Source organism: Alligator mississippiensis, chromosome 2 (assembly GCF_030867095.1).
Source record: "Alligator mississippiensis isolate rAllMis1 chromosome 2, rAllMis1, whole genome shotgun sequence".
In the NCBI taxonomy this organism is placed as follows: Eukaryota; Metazoa; Chordata; order Crocodylia; family Alligatoridae; genus Alligator; species Alligator mississippiensis.
In genome coordinates this window covers 252847037-252872551 of record NC_081825.1, presented here as the reverse complement: position 1 = coordinate 252872551, position 25515 = coordinate 252847037, and the positions used below count along the sequence as shown (strand labels likewise).

The window sequence follows — 25515 nt, the reverse complement described above, 5'->3', positions numbered from 1 at the left end:
TATGACATTTTAAATTGTTTTATTCAACTAAAACAACAAACATGTATTTTGGATATTTTTCTTCAACAACAAACATGTATAATTATTTTAACAAAACAGGCATATGTATTTTTGAATTTAACTAGTTTATAAGTGTGAAATGTGTTTTAACAAAAATTAAATAAATTATTTCAGCCAGGTCAACACGAGAAACTTAAAGTTTTCCTGCTTTTTAGGTTCCCAAGCGATTTCTCAATTTAGAATGAATTAGTCCAAAAGCAGAAAATATTCTTTTTACACCTGCAGAAGCTACTGCTGTTAAAAGCTGCATTATCACTTCAGCAGTCTCTGATGAACCCAGGTGCTTAACTGACTTCCACCAGCTCACTGGTTCCTTTAAAACTCAGCAAACATGTATTTCTTGAATGGTTCACCCTTAGGCCTGAAATGTATTGTAGTTGGTATTATGGAGGGATGATTGCTGGATGCCCATGCCATAGCAATTCCTCTTCTTCAGCAGTTAAGCATTGACCCTGGTACTGAGTATTGAGAATATTGGCAAGAAAATAAGCTGGAGATACTGCTTGATCCATTTTTTTTTTAATGCCTGTAACTTAATTCTGTCATTGCATATTCCTCTTTCCAAGGTCTCACTTGCTTCCTTCCAAATTTCAACAGCATCAGCAATAAGCATCAGCATGCACTTTGTTCAAGGCTACAGAAATAGGCTTTAGGATAGTCAGCATATGTTTTACATTTCTCTTCAGCCCAGTGTTGAGAACTTTGGCTATGACAGTTCCATCTATTCTGTCACAATTTTGTTCACAAATAGTCATCAGATTAGGCCAGTTCTCAATGTATTGCTCAAAACAATCAACTACTGAGCTCCATTGCACTCTCTGGGCACAGGAGAGAAGCCCTGCACTCTGGAGCCGGCTGCCTTCCCTGCCCCCCAGGGGAAGGTGCCTGAGGCTTCCCTCCTGTGCTGTGCAGCCAGCTCCAGTGCATGGGGCTTCCCTCCCATGCCCGGTGAGCCCAGGGGCTGCGTGTGCACATGGGGAGTGCTGGCAATACAGATGGCCCAGCAGAGGCTGTGCCCCTCACTGTGATGTACAGTGCTGGCCAGAGCCATACCCCACCGGGCACAAGTGCCCCCATCTGCTGCTGCTGCCATCACCTGCCAGGGCTGCATGTCACAGGAGTGTGGGGGGGACCCCGCATCCCTCACCTCCCTCACACACACATGCCGCCCAGCCGAGCTCCACACTGCCACCAGCCCCCTGGGTGCAGGCTCCACATTGCCACCAGCCCCATGCTCCGTGGTCCCGCTCAGCCACAGCCCTGCCCCCACTGCTTCCCTACCTGCTGCCTAGAGACAGCAGGACACTGGCGAAGTGGAGCAGGTCCCCAGGGCTGCAGTAGCAGCAGCCCCGTCTGGAAGGTGTGTGCTGGCAGGGCCAGGTTCTTCTGCCCATGAGTGGGAGTGAGGCACAATAAGGTATGTTTGGAGGGGTGTGTACATGTGTTATAATGCCATTTATTTTTGTAGCTTTTCATTTTTAACCCTGTTGAGCTTAGCTTTAGTAGTTATGTTTATCTTCATAACTAAATTATTGCCACCTCTTTTCAAACTATTGCTCTAAAGTAGGGGAAGGCAAAATACAACTCATAGAAGGCTCATAGATGTGGGACTTCATCAGCATTCACCTTTCCCATGCTGCAGTAGGCGGGTCCGAGCACCCCACCTCCAGCGCGAACTCAAGTCATTCCAACATATAGCCTAAGAACCACTGCTGACCACTGTTCTACTTTTTTTTTTAAATAAAATATCAAAAAATTACAAGTATAAGAAAAAAACTGAAAAGCTTCTAATTTGAGAGTCTGATAAAGGCACATTTGTAAATGAGTTGTACACACTTGCCAGGAAGCGTCAGTATAGGAATCATTCAATAACACTCTTGTCTACAATCACAGAAGCAAAAATGGGCAAGAAAATAAAAACATCAACATCCATTAACAAATTGGGGAAAGACATTCCTCGTCCGTCTTAAATGCATTTGGATGGAAGATGAAGTCCCGTGAAACCATGAGTATTTTTCCACCAATCTTTTTATATCAAAACTCGAGCTTTGATATCAAAACCACAATGAAAGGTGAACAAGACAACAATGACAAAATTCAAGATTTGCGCCGTTACATTAAAGAAGCTAAATTAAACTCAGTTGTGACAAAAAGCTAGACAAAATAGAAACAAAATACAGGTTGGAATCACAATCATAGTGCATACTTAAATGCAGTGGGGAGATTCAAAATTGGTAAACATGTAAAAATGGTATTTTTTCATTAGGCTGATTTCCAGTATCTTTTAATGGAAGCATATGGTATAGAAAAAAAAAGCATGCATGCATAAAACATCCAAACATTGAAAATCCATTTGAAAATAAACCCATGAATTGAGGGAGATAAAATACGGAAGCCAGAAGAAAAAAATCCTATTTTTTCTAGTCACTAGTCAAGCAATTATATATGTATTTTTTTCTGTCTACTTTTGGTTTTTACTTGCTGAATATAAATGATGGCATAAATCAGATTTGCAGCAAGTTAGGTTAAATATTCCATTTTGTAACCATCAGTATACTGCATCCTAACATTTAGGGAATATTGTATAAAAATGAAAGCTAAAAAAACCCTGTTTCAGTATAAAAGAAATATTAGCTTACTTTTTCCTCACTGACTGAATCCTGGATGAAGAACTGATCAGTGGCGAGATGGACATTACCATTCTATTGGATGCTGGATGATCTAACCGGGAACAAGGAGTCAAATTGTTTTGGCACAGTACTTTTGGTGACCTGGAAGGGGTAAATCTATTAGGAAACAAAATAAAGATGCATGTGAATTTCTTGTATGCATTACAGATTAATAAGTCATTTTAGTCAACCCTAGTCCCAGTATAGTTTTCTCATGGTGATTAAAGTGCAATAATAATAGTGCCTAACCCTTAGGAACACTGATCTATGTAGTGCTAAGCAGTGTGGTGGTAAACACAATGAACTCTAGGGCAAATGATGTAACTCTCATTTTTTCAGTTCTGTAGTTTCCAGACTGATACCCTATATAGCACTAACATTAAAACATGGCAATCTTTACATACCAGTAATATGAAAAAAAAAAAAATGAAATTACATTATGTCACAAATATAGCTTTGTGCCCTGAGATGGCTCCAGTTAGCATTGGCTCAAAACACCTTGTTGAAATACCTTTCAATCATTTTTCTCTTTATTTACAATTTGTAAGCAAGATTTTAAGGTCCCATCAGGTTTTATAGAACAAATCGTGATTCAGTTTAGCCCTGAAAGCAAAGGCAAGGGGTTGGCTAAGTGAATGGCAAAGAAGAAAGCAGCAAATTAAACAAAGGGCAGACCAGAGAGAGTGACAACCTTTTTTTTTTATATTTACACCCAACGCTGAGCACTTAACATTGCAAACTTAACTTTGCAAAATTCAATGTTCCCAGGTGACAGGAAATGAATTGCACTACTGTTTCTTGCAATGTTTCTTGCCACAAAACTGTTATTCTTGTTGGTACTGCATGAGCCAAAAAAAATATCACACTACCACTTTATTTTGAGTAACAGCAGCCCATCTTCTAAGAGAGGATTAGAGCTAAACTTTAATCACGTTATGCATTATCCTATACTTGTTCAAGATGCCAACATTTCTCCCATTGTAGGTGTGTATGCATCTCATGCACGTAAGCCCAAACTCTTAAATACTGGCATCGGCTAGGGCTATGCCTCCAGCCAGTGTTGCTGCCTACTTGAATACAGTGATCCTGTTTACTCATTATTCAGTCCTCATTCAATGGTAGCTTCAAGGAGGGAGAAGCTGGAAGGCACAAGCATGCATCAGTGTGGATGTCACTGCAGATAACTGGCAAGTCTTGGAAAGAGTCAGAGCTAAGTCAAATAAGGACTGTCATCTGAGATGTGGGTTTTCCAGAAAATTCTGAATTGGAAAATTTTCTGGACAATTTTCCAATGCCCTAAATAGAGCATGATCAGATTAGCATATTTGTTTACTAAATGTAAGTCAAATAAAACTAAAAAAGTACCCCCATGTTAATTTTATGTCCCTATAGCACAAGTATTCAAACTGAAATATTTTATTATGAAAAAAATCAAATTCAGCATACAACGTGGTTTAAATGTTATATTCAAACAAATTCAAAGCTTTATGTGGAAAGAAATTATTTTTATTGGAATACTTGTAAAAATGTAAAGACAAAACACAATAGCATGCACTTCCCTTACATTGTCTGTTTACATTTAAGACAAAAAAGAAGGCACTAAAAACTGCTCACACACTAATTTTAGCACACCCAAAGAACTATGCATGATATTCCATGGTTGTCCACTCATCTACTTCAACAGAATTTAACTCTTTTCCACTGAGGGCATTGCATCACCTCTAGTTTCGCTATCACTATCTGTAGAATCGCTTGCACTATTAGTTCCATTTCAGAATCAGACTGAGACAAATCTGATTCGGAACTACTTGAACCACATTCTCTTTCACTAAAGGTAGAGATGTGGGGTGGAAAATTTTTGGCAGAAAAATAAAGCACTGGAAAATTTGCCACCCCTCGTCTCTGACTGTCATATCACTCTTCTGAGCTTGGCAACTGTGCTGACTAGTGTGTCAGGGGCCCAGCATTTAACAAATATAAAGCATGTGGTGGCTTTACAAAATCTCTGAAATTAGCACATCACCATGCTGTCATAAGGTCTATCACCTGAGCTCTATTCCAGTGTGCTTGATGTTTGGAGAAGGAGGTTTACTAGCCAATTGACAACAGGTAGGAATGCACTGAATAATCTTGTAAACTGTCTAGGATGTAAATGCCAGGCCTTTCAGTACATCTACAATGTTCACAAAGGGGTCAGACCTAGGCATGAGAAGGGATTAGTCCCTAACTCAAGGACAGGCACAAAGACTACCTTTAACAAATTTTGTGACCATGGATTGAGAGAACAATATCTGTTCAAGACTGGCATGCGACAGCCTGATATTCCTGCCAGATGTACTTAAGATTTTCGGCATGTGCAGTAGTTCAGGATTTTGGGAATCAGTATATCCCACAGCGCTTGCATTATTTTGTGCTGCGATAAGGGGAAAAAACCCCTGAACCCCTCCCCCCCAACTTTTCTAGTTTGCCAAATGGGAGATGTTTTCTGCTCTGGGTAAGGATCACTTTCACCTACAAGCCTTTTCAAAGTACCTGGTCATGGTTCCAAGATGCAGCGATCATAGTAGGTATGACAACTATTTATGTCATGAAAATATTAACTCTGTACTTCCTGATCTTTGATATTATGTTGGGGATGAAAAGTATCCTTTTGAAAGGCACAGAGCAAGTCTCAGTACTACTGAAGAATGAGGGCTGAGACAGGAGATGGATCACTTTACATCCTCTACAATAGGCAAAAGTCAAACTCAGCTGACCCCATGGGCCAGATGCAAGGTATGGGGTCAGTCTGTGGGTTGGATCAGGCCCAAAGATTGGCCCTACACACTGAAGCCAGTGTGCAGGGTGTCTGCAGTGGGAAGCTCATGTAATGTATGGCCTGTACCAGCCCTGCATGCAGCATGCACTGGTCTGTGACTTGAATGCAAAGTCAACACTGGGAATGAACCACATGAGGTACCCATGTCAGCTTGGCCCTGCATGCTGGCTCTGGTGTGTAGGGTTGGTCTGTGGGCCCAATCCAGACTGGAACCTGGAGCCACAGCTCAGGACCAGTTTGGTGGGGTGCTTCATGTTGTGTGAAGCCCAAACTGGCTCTCTGTGTTATGTGCAGTGCATATATTGATTTCAGCCCAACGTGCTGCATACAGCATGCACTACCTCAGGTCCAGGGCTTGGACTGCACACGGTGTGTGGGGCTGGTGGGGGGTGCGTACTATGTGTGGCACCTGCACTGGCTCCAGCATGCACAGCTGGTCTGTAGGCTGGATTTGGCCTCAGAGCCTAGACACAGGGCTGGACTGGCATTGTAGGAAGTACATTCCAAACATGCTCTGCATAGGTTGGGGGGCAGCACATGCCATATGCAGCATGCAGGGTTGGTCTGGGACCTGTGGGCTTTATCTGAAACCCCTGCTCTACAAACACTCTCTTAAGCATTTGCTACTTGCCACTGTCAGAAACAGGAAAGTGGGCTATACACACCTCTGGTCTGACCTGGTACAAAGTTTCTTATATTAAAGGCAATGTCAGCCACCCTGGACTCATACTTCCCCTGCAGTTTGCATTCTCTACCATGGTGAATAGGGCTATGGTCTGTATTCCCCATTATTGAAATGAGAAACGATAGAATAGTAAGGCAACTTCCAATTGTCAATGGCTCTTGTAAGAAGTGTCCTTGAAGGGAGATGAAGAAGTAAAATGTAAAGAGGTAAATAGAACAACTGGATGGCCATAACCACTGCTCATTTGACACTGGTAATATTTAGTCATTGCTCATGGAATGTGAAAGATAGCTTCCAAAAGTAAGTGCTTGTTAGACTTATCTTGATGCAACTCTACCAAACTGTCAAATTTGCCAACACTTTACCAGAGTGCCTTATGTATAAAACACAAAAGTTGGAAAGTTATCTATTTGTTGGCTACTTTTCTGAATGATATTTGGTCTATAGTTAAAAAAAAAGCAGCGTTGTGTTCAGTGGTGTCAACACTCAAGAAAGGTCTTACGGTATGCCAGAGATACCTATCTTCTTAGGTATCATAAAAAAAAAAATGAACTGGAGCCTGAAAATATGGGATATACTTAATTTTCTTACTAAACAGTGCCAATTCTTTGAAAGCTAAGTCCTTGTAGTTTGTAAGAAATGAGTGAATAATAATGAATAACTCCTTAAGGCAGGGGTTCTCAAACTGTGGGTCTTAAAAGGAGCAACTTAAAAGGGGGCCGCAAACTTCCCAGGGGGTACGCACAGAGGTCCGGGGAACTGGCGCATGGTGGTGGTGCAGAGTGGTGGATGGTGGCAGTCACTGCCGTGTGTGAGCTCCTTGTCCCCTGCCATCCAGTACTTGGGCTTGTGGTATCACCAAGTTTGAGAAGCCCTGCCTTAAGGCATGATAAGATGACTCCCAGTATCCTCAGAGAGCCAGGATAGCACCCTGCAGCCATTAGAATGGTTAGTATGTTTTTAGCTTGATCACTTCTGAGCTGGACCTTGGTGGAGCAGTTGTACTCTACTTGATGGTTCTGCAGCACCATTCGAAGACCATATAGGGCTGGGCCCTGCTTCAGTTGAGGGAAGGTGTACTCTAGATATGACAACAATGGACACACCTATTCTATTGACTATGCTAAGGAGTAGGATTGTGTGAAGTCAAGGCTTCTATCTGTATTGGGAGCCATCTCAGTACCAGACATGGCTCCAGTGCTGTCCTGCTGGGTTTCTGGAGTTGGATTTAGGCTTGGTACAATTGGAATCTGCTTCTTCTATCTGCTACTTTTCACTCAGTTTTGGTGAGTGAGATTTTTATCAAGTGAGATTTTTAGTCAACACCATTTGCATAGACTGTTCTGAGAGATAAATTACCAGTCTGGCATCTTGAGTTTTATAAACCCAGATTTAAAAAATGCCAAAATGAAGCATTTGCTTAGGATGTGGGTTCTCCGCAAACTGGAACTGGCACCTACTATGTCATTATGCTAAAGGAGTAAGTAGCCCATCGATGGTTTCAAGCCTGTAATTTTTACTCTACTACTTGAGGATCTAAAAAAGAGTATCAGGTACTGGTTCAGGACTAGGCCAAAAGAATTCAAACAAAACAGGTTTAATTCCTTCCAAAATGTTGAAATTGAAGGTTGTTTATAAGGATTTCAAAATGTGATCTGAAAAAAATGATTATTAGTTGAACCTGGAAAAATTATTAACATTAGAGGTCCAAGAAGCTGGACTAGGTTTGCTTGCACTGCCATAGGCTGCAAGAAGGAACCAAGGGAAAGTTGTAACTGCTCAGCACTTTATGCTCTTGCAAAGAAGCATGTGGAGGTTCGGTGACACACAGTCACCTCTGACAGATGCTGCTAGCTAAAGAATCTACTTTTGAAGTTATGAAGCTTATTGAAGCCACACTGCTGCATATGCAAAGAGTAAGTGTGTTTATCACCATTTGGATGAAGAGAAAAAGTATCAGACAAAAGATTCTTGTAATCATCTATTCTATGCCAAGGCCGTGCAACTGGAAGCACGTAGGCTGCACATGGTTCATGAAGGGTTAATTTGCAACTCCTGAGGCTTCTGCTCAGTTGGCAGTTCCCTTATTGCTCTACCTGCAGCAGCAACAGCTGAGGTCTCCAGGCTTCCCCTCCATCCTACAGCTTCTGCTCCTTACCCACACATTGTGTTCCGTAACTGCTGCTGTAGATCTGGCAGGGAGGACAGTGGTGAATAGGGCAGGAAGAAGAGAGCTGAGCAATGACTGGACAGTGTAGCACTCAAGAAGGGAATGGGTCTTATTTTACTGCATACCTGTTAAATAGACTGGTTCCCACTGGTGTATGGCATCAGTAAGTTAATAATAATACATTTATAGCTTATTCATGAAACATTTGACTACTTTACTTGTTTATGGAGGGTTGGCATGACCAGTTTTGCAACAGGGTAAAGGTAAAATTTGCTACAAAATAAGGATAAATGTACTACCACGTATTTTAGACACAGGGTTGGCAATTTTTGGCTCACAGCAGGCTGGTCAGGATTGGGCCTGCAGCACCAGGAGCTACTGGTGGCCCACCTAGCTCAGTAAGTAGCACATGCACGTGTGTTTTGCAGGAGGATATATAAATGTGGTGTGCTTCATTTATAAAAACTCTTGCTGGCTGGATCTGGCCTGAGGCCCATATTGCTGACCCCCATTCTAGACTATTAAAAGCAAACTATAAAATGTTCTTTTACATTGTATTTTGTTCTATATGTTTTGAAGAATGAAGATTAATTACACACCTGACGAGAAAGCTGTGCTGGGGTCCTGGTGACTGTCTGGGGCACTTCGGAGAGGGTTCATCCAAACAACCATTCCCTTCTATTTTTTCTGAAGTAGCCAAAGAGCGTTTTTGTTGGTTTTGGTAATTCCCTGTTCAATTAAATCTTTGTTTTACTGTTCTGTCATAGCTAACCCAAATCATATCAAAACATAATTAAACACCTTTATCAAATTAAGTCATTTCATGCATTACCTGACTTGGCGAAGATACTTCTGCACTCTGAACATTCCCAGTTTTGCTCCCATGACTGCATTGAGGAACAGGCCAAGTGAGTTCCTCGGGAACCACAATACTGACAACGCTTTATTTCCCATTCACTAAAAGAAACACATTGTATTTAGAATTAACACAATAAAGTCAATACAAGAACTCTTTGGCTTTAAACTCAACCCAAATATTTAGCTTAAGAACAGTTATTATTTATCAAGCTTAATTAATTGATGTATAGTTAGGTTGCTTGGGTTGGCAGACTTCTCTCTTTCAGAGAGGATATATTCCAAACGCCAAACCTTGAGAGCAATAGGAAAAATAAATCAGTTTTATTATGCCACAGTTAGTGCCCTTTTGAGGCAACCAATTTGTAGTCAGCTAGTATTCTCTTAATTTTGCAAGACCCATTGGTCAGCTTCCCTGAAATAGACTAGTAACTCCTATCAACTTTTAAATCACTGGTTCCCAACCTTTTTTTCCATGCCCCGCTACTGGGAGCAATGTGGTGGCAGCGGCGGCGCAGGGGCGGGGAAACTCCTGGCATGGCTCATGTTTTCTGTGTGGCACTGCTGGCATTAAACCCACAACCCTCAGGACACTCATGGCTGAGACATGCTCAACTTCTCTAGTGTCAGGGCATATTGTTGCCATGGCATAGACCAAGACCGACTAACTTGTAAGAAGCTGGGGCTGCATGCTGTGCAGGCCACACCAGTGGGAGCCACAGGTCTCTCAGGCCCAGCACCGCCCACTCCTAGCTCCCTAGCCATAGGCTCCTCTGTAACATTGTGCTGTGTCACATAGGCAGGAAGCAGAATCTTGAAGAGGGAGGGGGAGCCCAAAGAGACCATGGCTGCTGTTGTGGTTGGAGTGATGGGGGGTGATGCGGGTGAGGGGGAAGGGGGGAGAGGCAGAGGAAGTGACAACTTGGCAGGGCCATGGTGTCTGCAAATTAACCTCTTGTAGGCTGCATACAACCCACAGGCCATGAGTTTGATAGCCCTGGCACAGGCATACCCTCAATCCCTTGAGAAGTAGAATGACCTGAGTGATTCATGGCCATAGTTTTACAAAACAATGTTAATTTAATTGCTACCTTAAGTCAGTTCCCATTGGCACCACATCAGAAGTGGGTCTTCAAGATGCATGTAAAAGTGGAGGAAGTAGGGAGCTTTAATTAATGTGTTCAGAAAATATATGTTCCTTGTTCACAGACAAGATAGATGAAAAAACAGATGTTTGTGGGCAAAAGTGATAAATGGCCCTTTTAAAGAAGAAGAGGAGGAATGGACTAGTTGATGCAAAACAAGTAGTTGAGCACTGCAAAACATTGAATATGGTGAGTGTAACCTGAATGATTGGGGGGGGGGGGGGGAGAGAGAGAGAGAGAGAACACATGCAACTTAACTCTAAGTATATTAGGTCTGAACCAAAGAGAAGATATTCCAGAAAAAGTAGCAAAAAATGTAAGATAAGATGGATCAAGACAAACTGGGGTAGAAAATAAATATCTGTAGAAGTACAGATAGCTACAGCAAGAAAACAGGTTACATTAATGTCTCTTAACAGAGAAAAAAGGGCAAAAGGACTGGCCCCTAACAATACTTCACAGCAAAAATGAGAAGAGATACTGAAATAATACACAAAGGGTGCATCTACACATACGCTCTAATGTGCATTAGCCTATTTTAATGTACGCTAAAGTGTCACAAAAAGTGTACTTTTGCTAACGCACATTAAAATAAGCTAATGTGCCTTTTTCTAGTACTTCACAATGGAGATACTAAATTTATTGCACATTAACAAAAGGGCATTAATGAACATGTAGGCATGCAGAAAGGCTGAAAAATCAAAGAAGGTAGTCAACAGCCTGAAAGCAGAAGAAAAGTCAAGGAGAACAACAACTGAATGTAGGCCCCTAAAATTTGACCAGAAAGAAGTCATTACAGAGAAAAGTTGTCCTTTGAAATGCTTGAAGTCAGTTTAGAAAGCAAGCAAGATAAAGATAGGAAGATCATTCAGAACAAGAATTGTAGAACAGGACTGTCCAACTTCTGAGTGGCTGGGGGTGTTGCAGCATGGGCCAGTCCTTTGCCCTTTTTTCACATACTGTGTGGGCCACACACAACCCAGACAAGTGCCACTCAGGCCGCACGCTTCACTTTCAAAGAGGAGAAGGATAATGAATAATAAGAGTTCCAACTTTTATAACCTGGTACATTTAGGTTTTTCTGATTATCCGCTTTTAAAAGAAAATGTTAAGATTTCACATTATCATGTTCATATGTATTTTAAAACAGACTCTTAGCTTTCATTGTTTACTTTTAAAAGATACTTCACCACTTTCAGCAACAGTATCGCCTAGTATTCCACCCACATCACAGAATATTTAACATACCACCTGAAAAAGCTAATGTTAATACCTATCAGGTTCATTATAATCTCTCCCATTTCTGCAGAGACATCTTCTAATGTCACAGTGTTCGTAACATTGCAGAAGATCTTGATATGCATTCTCCTCAAGTTCCCAGGATGCATCTCTGTAAATATACACATTTCTTAATCAAGATTTCAGTCTAATAATCTTATTTCTAGCCTTTGTAGGAAATAGAAACAAAATTATTTAAAAAAAATCTTGAAAAATCATGTTAACTGTGACGTGCTATGTAAATGAAATGAAACAACATAATTTGAGATAATGCAATTATATGGTATCCCAACAACAATTAGCTGATAATGGAGGGGAAAGGGGAGAAGGAGGAGGCAGGTCAAGAGGAAGGGAATGAAATTTCCACTCCTAGAAATCTTTCTGGGAGGGGAAGCAGTATAAGCATTCTAGCCTACAGCTGTCCCTTCTTCCTGCACCTTCCCCTTCCCCAGACAGGATGCACTCAGTCTGGTAAAGGTGTGGGGAGCAGCACCTGCTTCACTCACTGCAGTCCCCAGGCAGAAGTGAAGCAGAGCACAGCAGAGCAAAAGGAGCAGAGGATCAACGTTCCCCACCCATTCCCCAGATTGGGGGCACTCCAAGTCTTGGGAAACTGTGGGAAGCCTTCATGATCAGAAGGAGTTAAGCAGCAGGGAAGTCCAGGTATTGTCAACACCTAGATCCCTGGCAGATGTGCAAGTAAAGACATGATGGGATCTGATACGCAATCCCCACAATTACGCTTTCTGCTATGCTACGCATCTTATCATAGTACTCTGCAAATTTGATATGTGATCCAAAGAAGCAAACTGCACTTAAAACAATCAATAGCTCTGATTCCTAATATGAGTATCACCAAGTTATCATGGGTTTAAAATTATAATCATATAGAAATAAATAAGTATACGTTTTGTTATCCTGCTTAGCTAAAGATTTATGAAACAGAAATTATATACATCATTTTAGAATGTCACTTACTTTTCTGGAATGTGTATTCCCAGTCTCAACATTTCCTTCTGAAATTTATCTTTATTATTACATACAGTACACCTAAAGAAAAATACTCCAGCACTCAAAGCTTGATACTGCACCAGGACAAAGAAACAAAAAACAGATTAGACTACTGACATTTATGTTTTCATTCTTTTGGTCTCAATAAGACATTGGCACTCACTGAACACTTGGGCCCTACATTCTGAACACAAGCTTCATTAATGCCTTGGTCATCCCTGATGCATGCAATCTGAAATTACAGGAAACTGACCTAGCATATCTTTTCACAAGATTAAGTAATGCATTTACTCAATTACAAGACAAGATTTTTTCCCCCCATTTGACATAAGGAAAAAACACTCCTTGTCTTTGACTCAAGTATAAAGGCGGTAGGGGAACAGGTGGCTGCTGTGGATCAGGCTCCAACCCCTACTTGGGATTGCAGCCATATCCACAGCTGTAACCTTCCCCACTCCATCTCCACCCTGCAGCCTCCCTCCCCTCCCTCAAACAGCCTCTGCTCCTCTGCCTGTCCCACTTCCCTCCCTACCTTACTCTTGCTCTGCATAAGCAGGCTCTATCCACACTGCAGCCTAGGCACCGAGCACAGCACCAACCCAGCCCTGTAGCAGCAATGCAGAGTCTACACAGCTACTATGGGACTGGGCTGGGGTCATGCTAAATGCCTCAAGAACAGGGACAGAGCCTGCTGATATGGAGCAAAGGTAAGGCAGGGGCAAGCACAAGCAGGGGATAAACTGGTTGACCTCCCCACACCACCTTCTCCCTCCTCCCCCCCACACTGCTTGTTTCTTTGCAGTGGTGGGGGAGATGAATTAAAAGATGACCCTCCAATAATTAGATTTTATACATGAAAAATTGAGTGGTTATTTTAAGCCTGAGAAATACAGTAGCTGTGACCTACCATCAACTAAGTTCACAGTGCCTTCTCCAGTGTGAAAGCATATTACTTACTTTGAATTATGTGCCCCACTGCGCTAAATTCACTTTGGATTTTGAAAGATTCTTATACTCATATTCAAACATGGAAAACAGAGGAACAGAAGTGATTAAGATAACATGACTTATGAGCTGGCCTCTGAATGTAGGGCACTACAATAAGGCACTTATGGGGTAACAGATCATTCTTTCTTCAATAGTCTTAAAGATGAACAAAGGGATACAGACTCCTGAAAGGGATGCATGCCAAAGATGATGCCTAAAGCAGTATCTTTTCTTAATCTTAAACCCCCTAAAATACTTGTATTTTTAAAACTTTTAGAATTCTGAGGACATGGACAGATTAGTCTGTTCTGTGCCTGGTGTCAACAGAAACCTGATTACATCTGTTATACTCTTATTTTTGCTGTGCCTTTATTAAGTTTATTGTTTTTAAATAAGCACATAAATACAATACAAATGCTATTCTTTTGCGGAGGTGGGGGGGGGGGGAAGATGAGGGGTGGCACTGAGGGAGGGAAAACAAAGTTTGCTTTACCTGCAAGCAGTCTCTATGAAACCAAGCATTTTTACAGCAGGGACTTTTCAATATATTGTACTGTGGAAGATGTTCAATGAATTCCAAGCATATTGTACACTGTGAAGAGCCTCTAGATTCACCAGGTGGAAGTTTTTGGACTGGCCTGTGATCCCAACAATATGACCTTAAATAGAAAATTAAAATTCTGCTTAATAGTGAATTTCAAAAACAGTCACTATTTTTCATGATGAATACAACATCCTGGGTGCATCTACATGTGCATTAACATGCTTTGGTGAAAGCACATTAAATCTAGTACCTCTGGGCACCTATATGTGAGTGCCAAGGTTGCTCTGATGCTCTGGAATTCCAGCACATTGGAACAGACTCAATTAACAGAGTCTGCTGGAGTGTGGCAATTGCCACGCTCCAGCAGCTTCCTGTCTTGTGTATCAGTGTTCCCATCCTTAAAAACATCAGTGGCGGTGCTCAAACGACCTTTAGTTCAAGTGCCCTTACCACCATCTTTAAGCACAGGAATACTGATACAGGAGACGCGGTGGCACTTTAATATCCATTCACACTGAAAACTAAAACTGAAAAATGGCATTGGGGTGCTTGTACAAGCTATGGTTCAAAGGATAACAAGATTCTCTCCCTGTTCTCTAACTGCTAGACTTGCAAACTCAGCCTGGGATATGAGGACTCAAACTGTTCTTTCATTTAAACACACTATCAAAAAGTGGCCTGGATACATATTGTCAAGATACAGCTGAGGTTAATCTTTCCAAAGATGCACAGAAGGGAAGAAGTCATCTCTACTTCCTAGGTCCCAAGTTGAGTTGGAAGGACTGGCAGGTCAGGGGAACAAGGAGGAAATGTACATTTTTCTTATAAAACTGAATAAATTTACATACTGGGTCATAGCTAGGTTTCAGAGTTTAAGCGCGTTACGTTCAGATCAAACATCCACATAGCAATTTTATTTAGAAAATGACTGCATTTTGTGAAAACATTAACACCCTAAGATACTGGTGAATTATTTCTCATATACCATATGTTTGATGCAATAATGACCATGGCACAGTTGTAAGATGCTCCACTTTTTGCCTCTTAGTTCAAGCAAGAGTAGTTGCATCCCTTTACGGTTACATTTTACTTGGCTTGCATGTGAGCCACAATGTGGCACATGGAAAAAATGGCCAAAAAAGTTTCTCAGAAAATGTGATCTTCTCTAACTTTGAGGAAAGAAAGCTGCTATTTTCTTATCTAATTCTCTCTCTCTCATCTATATCTATAGAATTAGATAAGAAAATTGGGCCCGTGGCAATTGGCTGCATGGGCTCAAGTTTGAGTTGCTGCTGGGGAAGTTTCAGGTGGCAGCAAACACACAGGCAATTAAGCTAGTATATATTATATATATAGGAGGCTACTTATAAATGCTCAATTCCTTCTCTTCCAAATAAAGCCTGAATAGAAAAGCAGATGTATTTTAAAAAGTTTACCTCCCATTCAACAAAGAATGCAACTATAACTTGAAGAGCCAAAAAAAAAAATCTTACCCAAAGTTTTCCATGAATTGGAAAATGCATTCTCTTTGAACTCCACAAGGAAAATGATAACTTCGTTTGCATTTGGGCATTACACATCCAATTGAAGCACCTTTTTTCTTACAGATATTACATTTCTAAGAGAAAATGTTAGAAATGATAGTATATTAAAACAGTAGCATAATTAAAGTTGTAGGAATGAACATTAAACAAACAAAGTAATCTGGCATAAAGAGAACAGGAAAGGAAATGGTATTAAACTGAATCACTGGAGCAAATAGTCTAGCTAGTTTTATTTATGATTTATGCACTTTTCAGGGAATTAAGAAACAGAAGTTTGAGAGCTATATAACCCCTGATTAACAAGTTAGACTGCATTCATTGCACACTGCAACATCCCAGGTCTATACACAGGCAAAATCCATTGTTAACATGTTACTTATATAAAAAAAAATCCAGCAATCAATGTGACTAAACATAATCACTTTGCAAATAAGAATTTTTTAAATATATAACCAGTTCTTATAATCTGTTAATGATCAGTTGACTTATGAAAGCATTAAGCATTTTGTTTCATCCTTAAAGTATTGGGCTCTATGAATTTCAACAATCCTTTGTATTTTATCCTATACATTTTTGGCTTTTTTATTTCTGTTCTTCCTTCATTTACTCTCCCCCCCCGAAAAATCTTGCTACTTTGGGACCAAAATATACAAGCATTAACACCCAAAAAACAAACCGACAGATACTTGAAAGTGGAATACAACTGCCTCCAATACCATGATACCATAATATGACACTATAAATGAGGACAATACGTACTAGAGAAAAATGTTGCTTTTGTTATTTTCCACTTGTGAAGACAAAAATGATCGTTTTTAAAACAAGAATCACTGCAAACCACATTTATGCTATGACAGAATAAAGCTATGTGATGGAATGATAATCACTTATGATACCATAATTTGATTCTTACCAGCTTTGCAGCTCTGTTTACTTCTTTTCTTATGTCATTGATTAAAAAGCCATAAAATCCTTCATCTTCTTCACCCCTCTGCCAAATTCCACTTGACATTAGCTATAAATACAGTAAAGTTTAATAATCTCAAGACATTTGACTAATTACACACATTAAATTTTGTCTGTAGTAAAATATTGGTTGATCAGAGAAACCTGGCACATCAATTTGTCAAAAGTTAAGGTAGTGAGTGATTCCTCCACTCAAAATGAGGATGGGCTTACCTTTCTTCTCACCACACTGCTCTGCTGTTAAGCAACTATAGAAATCTAGTATCCTAGGATCTGTTTGGATGGTAATCTAGAGCGGTGGTTCTCAATGTTTTGCACCTTACCTCCCACCTATGCAAGGTCAAAAAATCCTGGTCCCTCCAGTTGATGAGCAGGGGTCCCCCAGAAGCCAGCTGAAGAGTGGGCGGGAGGAAGGTCCCCCAGCACCCAACCGAAGTGCACAAAAGCAAAACTGGAAGACCCACCAGTTGAGAAACCCTGATCTAGAGTACTGAAGGGCTGTATATGGGGTTATGAAGCTTATAAAAAAGTCATTTAAATGCACAAATGACTTTAGTAACTGACCAACTGATTCTAGTTTTTTTTCTAAAGAGAAGTTATAAGTCTTTTGAACTATACAAGCAACAGAGTAACTGCCAACAAAGGTTTCAGGAACAGATCATACCAAAATAACTGTTTTCTCTTTCACGTTTCTCCATATTAAATAGATAAGATGAACTTATGCAAGACAGTTTATTCATATTTTAATAAAGCCTTTAATTGATTTCTATGCTAGAAGCTCATTATAGAAATCAGAGAAGTAAATAGCTGCAGAATACAACTAACAAACCTTGATCATATTAACTTGTGCAAATAGTAAGTGTCTGAAGGGAAGGATTCCTGGAAAAGGAACATTATTCGCAATGGCAAAGAAAATTTTAAAAGTAATAACTTAAAATTCAGAGAGGACAAATGAAGCTTGTCAGTTCACAGGATTTTGATGGTAATTTTGAGTACAGTTAACTGGGCAAAGTAGTTGCAACAGTGTTTTCAAGAAATAGTCAGATCCAAGTTTCACAGGATTTTTATGTAGAGCACTTCTTGCTAGATGCCAAACCACAATGAGATCATAATAAATGGCCTGCAGTCCAATCAGTTTTGTTTCTATGAAGGGAACTGCTACCCATCATTGGGTTTTTAGCTGTAGAGTTTAATTTTTATATTCAATTCTAATTCAAGGTGGTTACAACAATATGGAAAAGGGTCATTTTTAAATAACATCCAAGATCATCTTAATGGGAAAATAAAGAAGATTCTGCCACCTAGTGGTCTCAGACTATGTGAACATATTTTTGTAGTACTATGCACACACCCTGACTAGTGCTACCAAAAGCAACAGTACATACATTCTGTTGTACCTCGTGCCTCTTCTCAGCCTTAAAGCCAGGGCTATGTAGCATAGCACATTCTGCAGTCCTTAATCAGATCTTTTACTAAGTTATTTCCTGATACCCTGCTGCCAGAACAATGTATGGGGCCTTCAGAAAAGGGAAAAAGGTGGCAATAATAAACAAAAAAGACATGGTTTAAGAAAAGCAAAGCTGTAGACTACTTTTCAGCTTCTAACTGGAACACAAATTCCAGGAAGTATTAATCACAGCTAAAAATATTAAAAATTTTCTGGCTGCTTTGTACCATAGCTATACTTAAAATGTTCTTATCAAAAAGGTAAGCTCTGGGAGAAGAAACATGTGTAGAGCTCACCGTATCTATTTGGAAACAAGAACATTTTCTTTAGAGCTGGAACATGAAGCTCTAACATGAAGAAATTGGTTTTGCTGGTTCCTATCTATTCTGGAACATTAAGCTCTTAGGAAGACTAGGAATAACATTAGTCAAGGAAATATTGTATATCGATATTGGTTGTAAAGAGGATTCACTGCAGCAGCAGGGGGAAAATGTCATAAAGGTTTGCAAGATACTAAAATTCTGAAACTATATCTCCCTTTTAGATAGATGAAAAGTCAGAGGTGAGAAAGGAAGATAGGAATTTTTCTTAATATTATTTTTAAAGAGTAGCCACAATTTGTATGAATAGGTATACAAATTACCTATGTGATACCTTAGTGGAAGTAAATTATTTCTATTTACTTATTTATTCATTCAATAATTCCATTCAATATTATTATTGAATAGAGTAACCACATATTGTGGTGTTTTCTTCTTCTGTTGTACATATAGTTCCAAGTTTAGTGCTGTTGAATTAACTTATTATTAGAAAAATAGGAAAGCTCCTCAAATTCTGTTCAGGATCAATGTAAAATACTTACCAAGCAGTAGTAATGAACTGCAAGATTATAGGTCTCATAAATCCTCTTTTCTCCATATTTTTCAGGACAGTCATCTGTCCGTTGACAGAGGACACAGGCTAAAATGTTGAGACATATTTTAGAACCACTTAAGGACATTGCATTAACAAAAAAGACTCATGACAGAGAAGACAATGAAAAGGAGGTAGGCTTCTGTTTAGATGTAGGAAGATCAGCATCTCCCATCTGGCTGACAAGTGTTGGAATTCTATGCAATTATGATGTAACCACACTCTTCCACCTTCATTAAGTGATTAGTGCTGCTCTGATTTATTTATTTTTTTAATGGGATGCTGTATACTCCCTTTGTATGTTTTTTCTTTGTTTCCTTGGGGTAGGATTAATGTAGCGCAGAAACAGCAGGAAGAGCAACGCACATCTTCCCTCCTTCCACAGCTCCTAAAAAGAATTTGTTTTTGCTGGTTCCTACCCAGAAATGACCGGTGCAGGGCCCGGGCCAAATCAGCCTGTGTGGGGCCCAGATGCAGCAGGGAAGGGAGGGGTTGTGGTGGTGAACGGCCAGATGTGAAGCTGGCTTAGCTTCATGCCCCCCCCCTCCCCCCCCCCCCCCGAAGTGCAGGGCCCAGGGCAATCACCCCAATTCGTCCCCTCTACCCCCAGGGATGGCACTGTTCCTATCCGTTCTGGTTCAGGCAAAGGCCTTTGACATAAGATGCCTTTTAGGACACCAAAAAACTTCACACTGCTAGTTAAATTCTTTTTCTAAAGGACAGCTAAAATTATATTGTGTCAACTGAGCATACTAATGCTATGAGTGAAGTCTATGTTAGAAATGCATCAATAGGTATCTTTTAATGTAAAGTCACTAAACATTATTTTTCTATGGAAATGTAAATGACACTGACAACTGCCTAACAATATTATGAGCTCAACAGAATTTAATCTCTTTATAGTCTGTTGGTTTTTCACATACACGCGGCAATCTTTCTCCAATATATCATTCAGCACCAGCTGTTACATTACTGAATTGCATAATAATAGAAATGCTTGTAAAATGTATAATTGAGAGTCCAAAACTGGTCTACTGACATACTCAAAGCTTGGAAGCAACAAACTTAAAGGCTAGGGACAGACATTCAAAAATCCCGAGCCTGAATTGATTTAATCTTTACAGGTTAATCTGACCTGCAGAGACTGAACTGATTTGCAAGTGGGTTGACATTCACTTTAGATTCAGGAAATGCAGGCACATGCCTGCAGTGGCTCAGGCTAGAAGCCTGGGGCGCTACAGCAAACCCTTCCTTCCCTTCCTCAGCTCAGCCCTATGATTAGGGAGCGGTTTAAACCCCCATCCTGTCTGCACAGTCCCCAGCTGGGGTGTGCCTCAAGTGGCAGGGGGTAGCAGCCCTTGGCTTGCTGCTCAAGGGGCAGGGAGTGTTGCCAGACCCTGGCCGCCGGCTACCACTCTGAGGCAAAAGGGAGGTGGGGGGGAGGGAGGACTGCTTGTATGGAGTGCATGCGTCTGTTGCTGATACTGAGCTTTTCAATCTCCCTCTCCCTGCTTCTTTATACTGTCTGCAGCAAACTGATGGGTACTCACAGGTCCCATGCACTGCAAACCAGGTCATTTCTCACACCTCTCTCTGTCCTCTGTTGAACACAGACAGATTGAGGCCTTTGAAGCAAGCAAGGAAGCCAGCAGGGAGCTTATCAGCCCATCAAGAAAACAAAAGCCTCTCTCATTAGTTCAAGCTCTTAAACATCTTTTTCCAAGGCATTTGTAAGGAAGAATGGAGGGACATTACCAGCTGACCTGTTGATTAGTTCCAAAAAGCCCTAAGTGGACACTGTTCTGTCTGCCTTTTTCCAGTGAAATTAGAGACGCACAGACACCTCTCAGCATTAGCTAGCATAGGGGTGATGTGGCCAGATAGTGGTTGGGGTTGGTGCCACTGGGGTCCCCTGCTGTAGAAGATGGGGATCCCTGCTTGAGCAGTGAGTGAGGGGAGGGTGGGGCAGGAGGCTGAAGCTGTTTCTGCAGTATCCACCTCTTTCACAGCCAGCTGGAGCTGTGGCTGGGGGGAGGGGGGAAGGGCCAGCCCTGCTCACTGGAGCAGACAGACCAGCCTAATCCAGCCCAGGGCTGAAAAGCATGCTGGGGGACTCTGATTTAACTTAAACCAGGAAGGGGTCTGGGACAGAAGTTCCATAAACCCAGTTTGACCCAAATCAGTCAAGTCTGATACTACATTCTGAAACTACATAGTGAACCAAAGACTGCGGCGCTGGTATCATTGGGAAGGCTTCGGCTTCCATGACCACAGTCTGCTCTTTGGTGAGAGAAGCAGCGAGCTGCTGGGAAGGGACAGCCTCCACCTCTCTCCACTGGGGAGGAGGCTCTTCTTAGCCAGACTGGCTGACCTGCTCCACCAGGCTTTAAACTAAGCCCACCAGGGGACAGGGAGCTACTGTCACTGCTGGCCCGCCAAGGCACTTAAGGGAGCTCACCCCTGGCCCAGCCCTGGAACAACCTGTAGGAAAGGCAAGGGCCCCCAAGGGGACACTTGCATGCCTGTACACAAATGCTAGGAGCTTGGGGAATAAACAGGAGGCACTTGTCCTCCTGCTTAACACAAATAATTACGATGTCATAGGGATAACAGAGACCTAGTGGGACTCCACCCATGACTGGACCATGGGTATAGACAGCTATACCCTGTACAGGAGAGATCCAGAGGACAAAAGGGGTGGGGGTGTAGCTCTCTATGTCAAGGAGAGCTATGCATCCTTGCAAGCTGACCTTGGTGCCCAGGGTGGATGACTGGAAACCCTCTGGGTTAAAATCCGTGGGGAACACAGCACAGGGGACACAATGGTGGGAGTCTACTACAGATCTCTCACCCAGAATCAAGAGCTTGACCAGCAGTTCACCAGGGAATTGGCTGAGGCTGCACGCTCCTGCTCCACAGTTGTCATGGGAGACTTCAACTACCCAGACATCTCGTGGGAGGAGTGCTCAGCCAAATGCGAGTGGTTGCATGAGCTCTATCTGACACAAGAAGTCTATGGGCCAATGAGAGGTAAAGTGCTGCTCCACTTGGTATCGGCAACTGGGGACAACATAATCAACAACCTAACTATCAAAGGGAAGCTGGGTGACAACAACCACAAGCTGATCACCTTTACCATCCGCCGTAAAGCTGGAAAGTCAGTCAGCAATACAGAAGTCCTCGACTTCATGAAAGCTGACTTTGACAAGCTCAGGAGGCTTGTCGGTGAGGCCCTAAGGGACCAAGACCCCAGGGGGAGGGGAGTTCAGGAAGAGTGGTTGCTCCTCAAGGGAGCGATCCTTACATGCACAAGCTAATTCTATTCCATCTCGGAGGAAAGGCAGCAAAAGGGCACAGCAGCCTCCTTGGCTCTCCACGGAACTAGCGGACCTCCTGCAGCTAAAAAGAAAGACCTACAAAGGATGGAGGACGGGATCCACCTCCAAGGAGGAATATTCTGCACTGGTCCGGATCTGCAGGGAGCAAATAAGGATAGCCAAGGCTGCGACAGAACTCCAACTGCCAATAAGTATCAAGGACAATAAAAAGTCCTTTTTTAGAAATGTGGGGAGCCGGAAGAAAAGCAGGGCAACACTGGACCCCTGCTAAACCCAATGGGACAACTGACACCCAGGAAAAAGCCAACTTACTAAATGGGTACTTTGCTTTGGTCTTTCACCAGTTCCATGGGACGCCCCTGCCCATCACAGGACAGGGAGGCCTGGGTGAGGAAGATTCCTTACCCTCCATCAATGCTAACCTCATGAAGGAACACTTTGAGAGGCTGGACACCTTCAAGTCAGCTGGCCCTGACAATCTACACCCCACAGTGCTCAAGGAGCTGAATAGCATCATAGCTCAGCCCCTGGCACAGATCTTCGAGAACTCCTGGCGCTCTGGTGAAGTACGCGAAGACTGGAAGAAGGCCAATGTGGTGCCTATCTTCAAGAAAGGGAGGAAAGTGGGTCCGGCAAACTACAGGCCCACCAGCCTGACCTCTATCCTGGTGAAGGTCTTAGAAAAGATTATCAAAGAGGCCATTCTTAATGGACTGGCGATGGCAACATCTTGAGGGAAAGCCAGCACGGGTTTATTGCAGTTAGGTTGCCTGGTTGTAAAAGGAAATAAGATTGGTCAAGCAAGACCTATCACCTGGATAAGAGAGAGGAGATTGATCTTGTATACCTTGACTTTAAAAAAGCCTTTGATCGGGTATCTCACGATCACCTCTTGGCAAAACTGGCCAACTGCGACCTTGGCTCCACCACGATCTGCGGCTAGAGAATTGGCTCCGTGGTTGGACCCAGAGGGTGGTGGTTGACGGAAGTCAATTTTCATGGCGCCCTGTGACCAGTGGGGTCCCTCAAGGCTCTGTCCTTGGACCTATATTGTTCAACCTCTTCATTAAAGATGTAGACATTGGAGTCAGAAGCGGACTAGCCAAGTTTGCCGATGATACCAAACTTTGGGGTAAAGTATCCATACCTGAGGACCGGAGGGCAATCCAGGCTGATGTTGACAGGCTCAGGAAATGGGCGGACGAGAACCTGATGGTGTTTAACACTGAAAAAGGCAAGGTTCTCTACCTTGGGAAGAAAAACCTTCAGCATCCTTATAGGCTCGGCAGTGCTACGCTGGCTAGCACTACAGATGAAAGGGACTTAGGGGTCATCATTGACCACAAGATGAACATGAGCCTTCAATGTGATGCTGCAGCTAGTAAAGGAAGCAAAACGCTGGCTTGCATCCATAGATGCTTCTCAAGCAAATCCCAGGATGTCATTCTCCCATTGTACTCGGCCTTGGTGAGGCCGCAGCTGGAGCACTGCATCCAGTTTTGGGCTCCACAATTCAAAAAGGATGTGGAGAAGCTTGACACAGTCCAGAGAAGAGCCATGCACACGATCAGAGGTCAAGAAAACAGACCTTACAATGAGAGGGTGAGAGCTATGGGACTCTTCAGCGTGGAAAAACACAGGCTCAGGGGCGATCTGATAGCCACCTATAAGTTTATAAGGGGTGTTCACCAGGATCTGGGGGAACATTTGTTCACCAGAGCACCCCAAGGGATGACAAGGTTGAACGGTTATAAACTCCTGCATACCATTTCAGGCTGGACATAAGGAAGAACATCTTTACTGTCCGAGCCTCCAAGGTCTGGAATAGCCTGCCATCGGAGGTGGCTCAAGCACCTACTTTGAACGCCTTCAAGAGAAATTTGGATGTTTATCTTGCTGGGATCCTATGACCCCAGCTGGCTTCCTGCCCCTCAGGCAGGGGGCTGGATTCGATGATCTTCCATGGTCCCTTCCAATCCTAATGTCTATGAAATCTATGAAATCATTCAACCAGGTTTATCTTAAATCAGATTCCGCCATTTTGAAACTGGCTTATGTGCACTGAACTTATGCTCTGTTACAGGTTTGAATCAGTTTCTGAACACTTAGAGCAGTTTGTGTGCAACTTCTGGTTCCTAGCCAAAATGTCAATTAATGTTACTAAGGAAACAACTCAGTAAAACAAAAATTAACATAACAAGGTTCTCAAGAGGCATCTTGCATAGCCAAAAATGAAATTTCAAGCACTTTTAATTCTGAACTGCAGTAGAAGTCTGTACTTAAAAAAAATCTTGTTTGCATCAATATAATAAAGCCATATCCATGCAGTGCCATCAGTAAACAATCACAATAGGACAAGGAAACTTATTTTAACTTCTATCATTTGAGAAACTAAGTCAACTTAATAGACATGTCTCATGTACAGCTAAAGCTAAGCAAAGCTGTTATAACTTGCAAACTAAAGCATTTATTTTTGTAAAGAGATTAGAAAATACTTTAAACTCAGCCACAAATTACATTCTTGTTTGAGAATTATTAAAGTAATAAGCTATTTAAACTATAATTCCATCCTTAATTCACCATGATGCATGTAACATTGACGCACACATTTATTACTTCGTCTATTTTTCTAATATTGCTGCCATCCTAAACTACCCGTTTAAAAAAAAACAAACCAAAAAAACACTACTGAAGTTATTTCAATATAGAATTTGAGTCTAATGATCCTACGTATTCTCTACAAACTCTGTAAAGAAAATCAGGTAATGTTTTTAAGGAGTTTTTAAAAAAAGGGTGTTTAAAAAAAAAAGAAAAAGAAACTTACGTGGGTTTTGGACATTGGAGATGCTGTTTTCATTCATTCTAGTGCCGTTCTAGTTGTATACTAAGGACATTGAAAACAAAGACTCAAATACATCTAGTGTGTTGAAAATGCATTAGATCATTACATCCAGTTTAGTCCGTTTAATCTAAATTTTCTTTTAATTTCAAGTGAAAAAAAAATCACGTTTCCTACTTCTAACCTTTTCTTTCACAATACTAGTTCCTTTTTCTATGACACAGCTAAGAAGAGGAAGATTTAATTC

At 41.7% G+C, this 25515-nt stretch overlaps 1 protein-coding gene across 2 annotated transcripts in view; it reads right to left on the bottom strand.

Moving 5' to 3' along the window:
* G2E3 (G2/M-phase specific E3 ubiquitin protein ligase) overlaps positions 1-25515 on the bottom strand; it is a 41052-nt gene that overhangs the window by 11334 nt on the left and 4203 nt on the right. For both annotated transcript variants that reach the window (XM_019488787.2, XM_019488784.2), the window contains exons 3-12: positions 25254-25313; positions 19042-19139; positions 16680-16781; positions 15716-15840; positions 14172-14337; positions 12659-12765; positions 11676-11792; positions 9235-9359; positions 9002-9131; positions 2700-2846 (exon numbers count right to left, since the gene is read on the bottom strand). In XM_019488787.2, coding sequence (XP_019344332.1) covers positions 2700-2846; positions 9002-9131; positions 9235-9359; positions 11676-11792; positions 12659-12765; positions 14172-14337; positions 15716-15840; positions 16680-16781; positions 19042-19139; positions 25254-25290 — 1154 coding nt within the window. In that variant the 5' untranslated portion in view covers positions 25291-25313. The remainder of the gene's footprint in view (positions 1-2699; positions 2847-9001; positions 9132-9234; positions 9360-11675; positions 11793-12658; positions 12766-14171; positions 14338-15715; positions 15841-16679; positions 16782-19041; positions 19140-25253; positions 25314-25515) is intronic.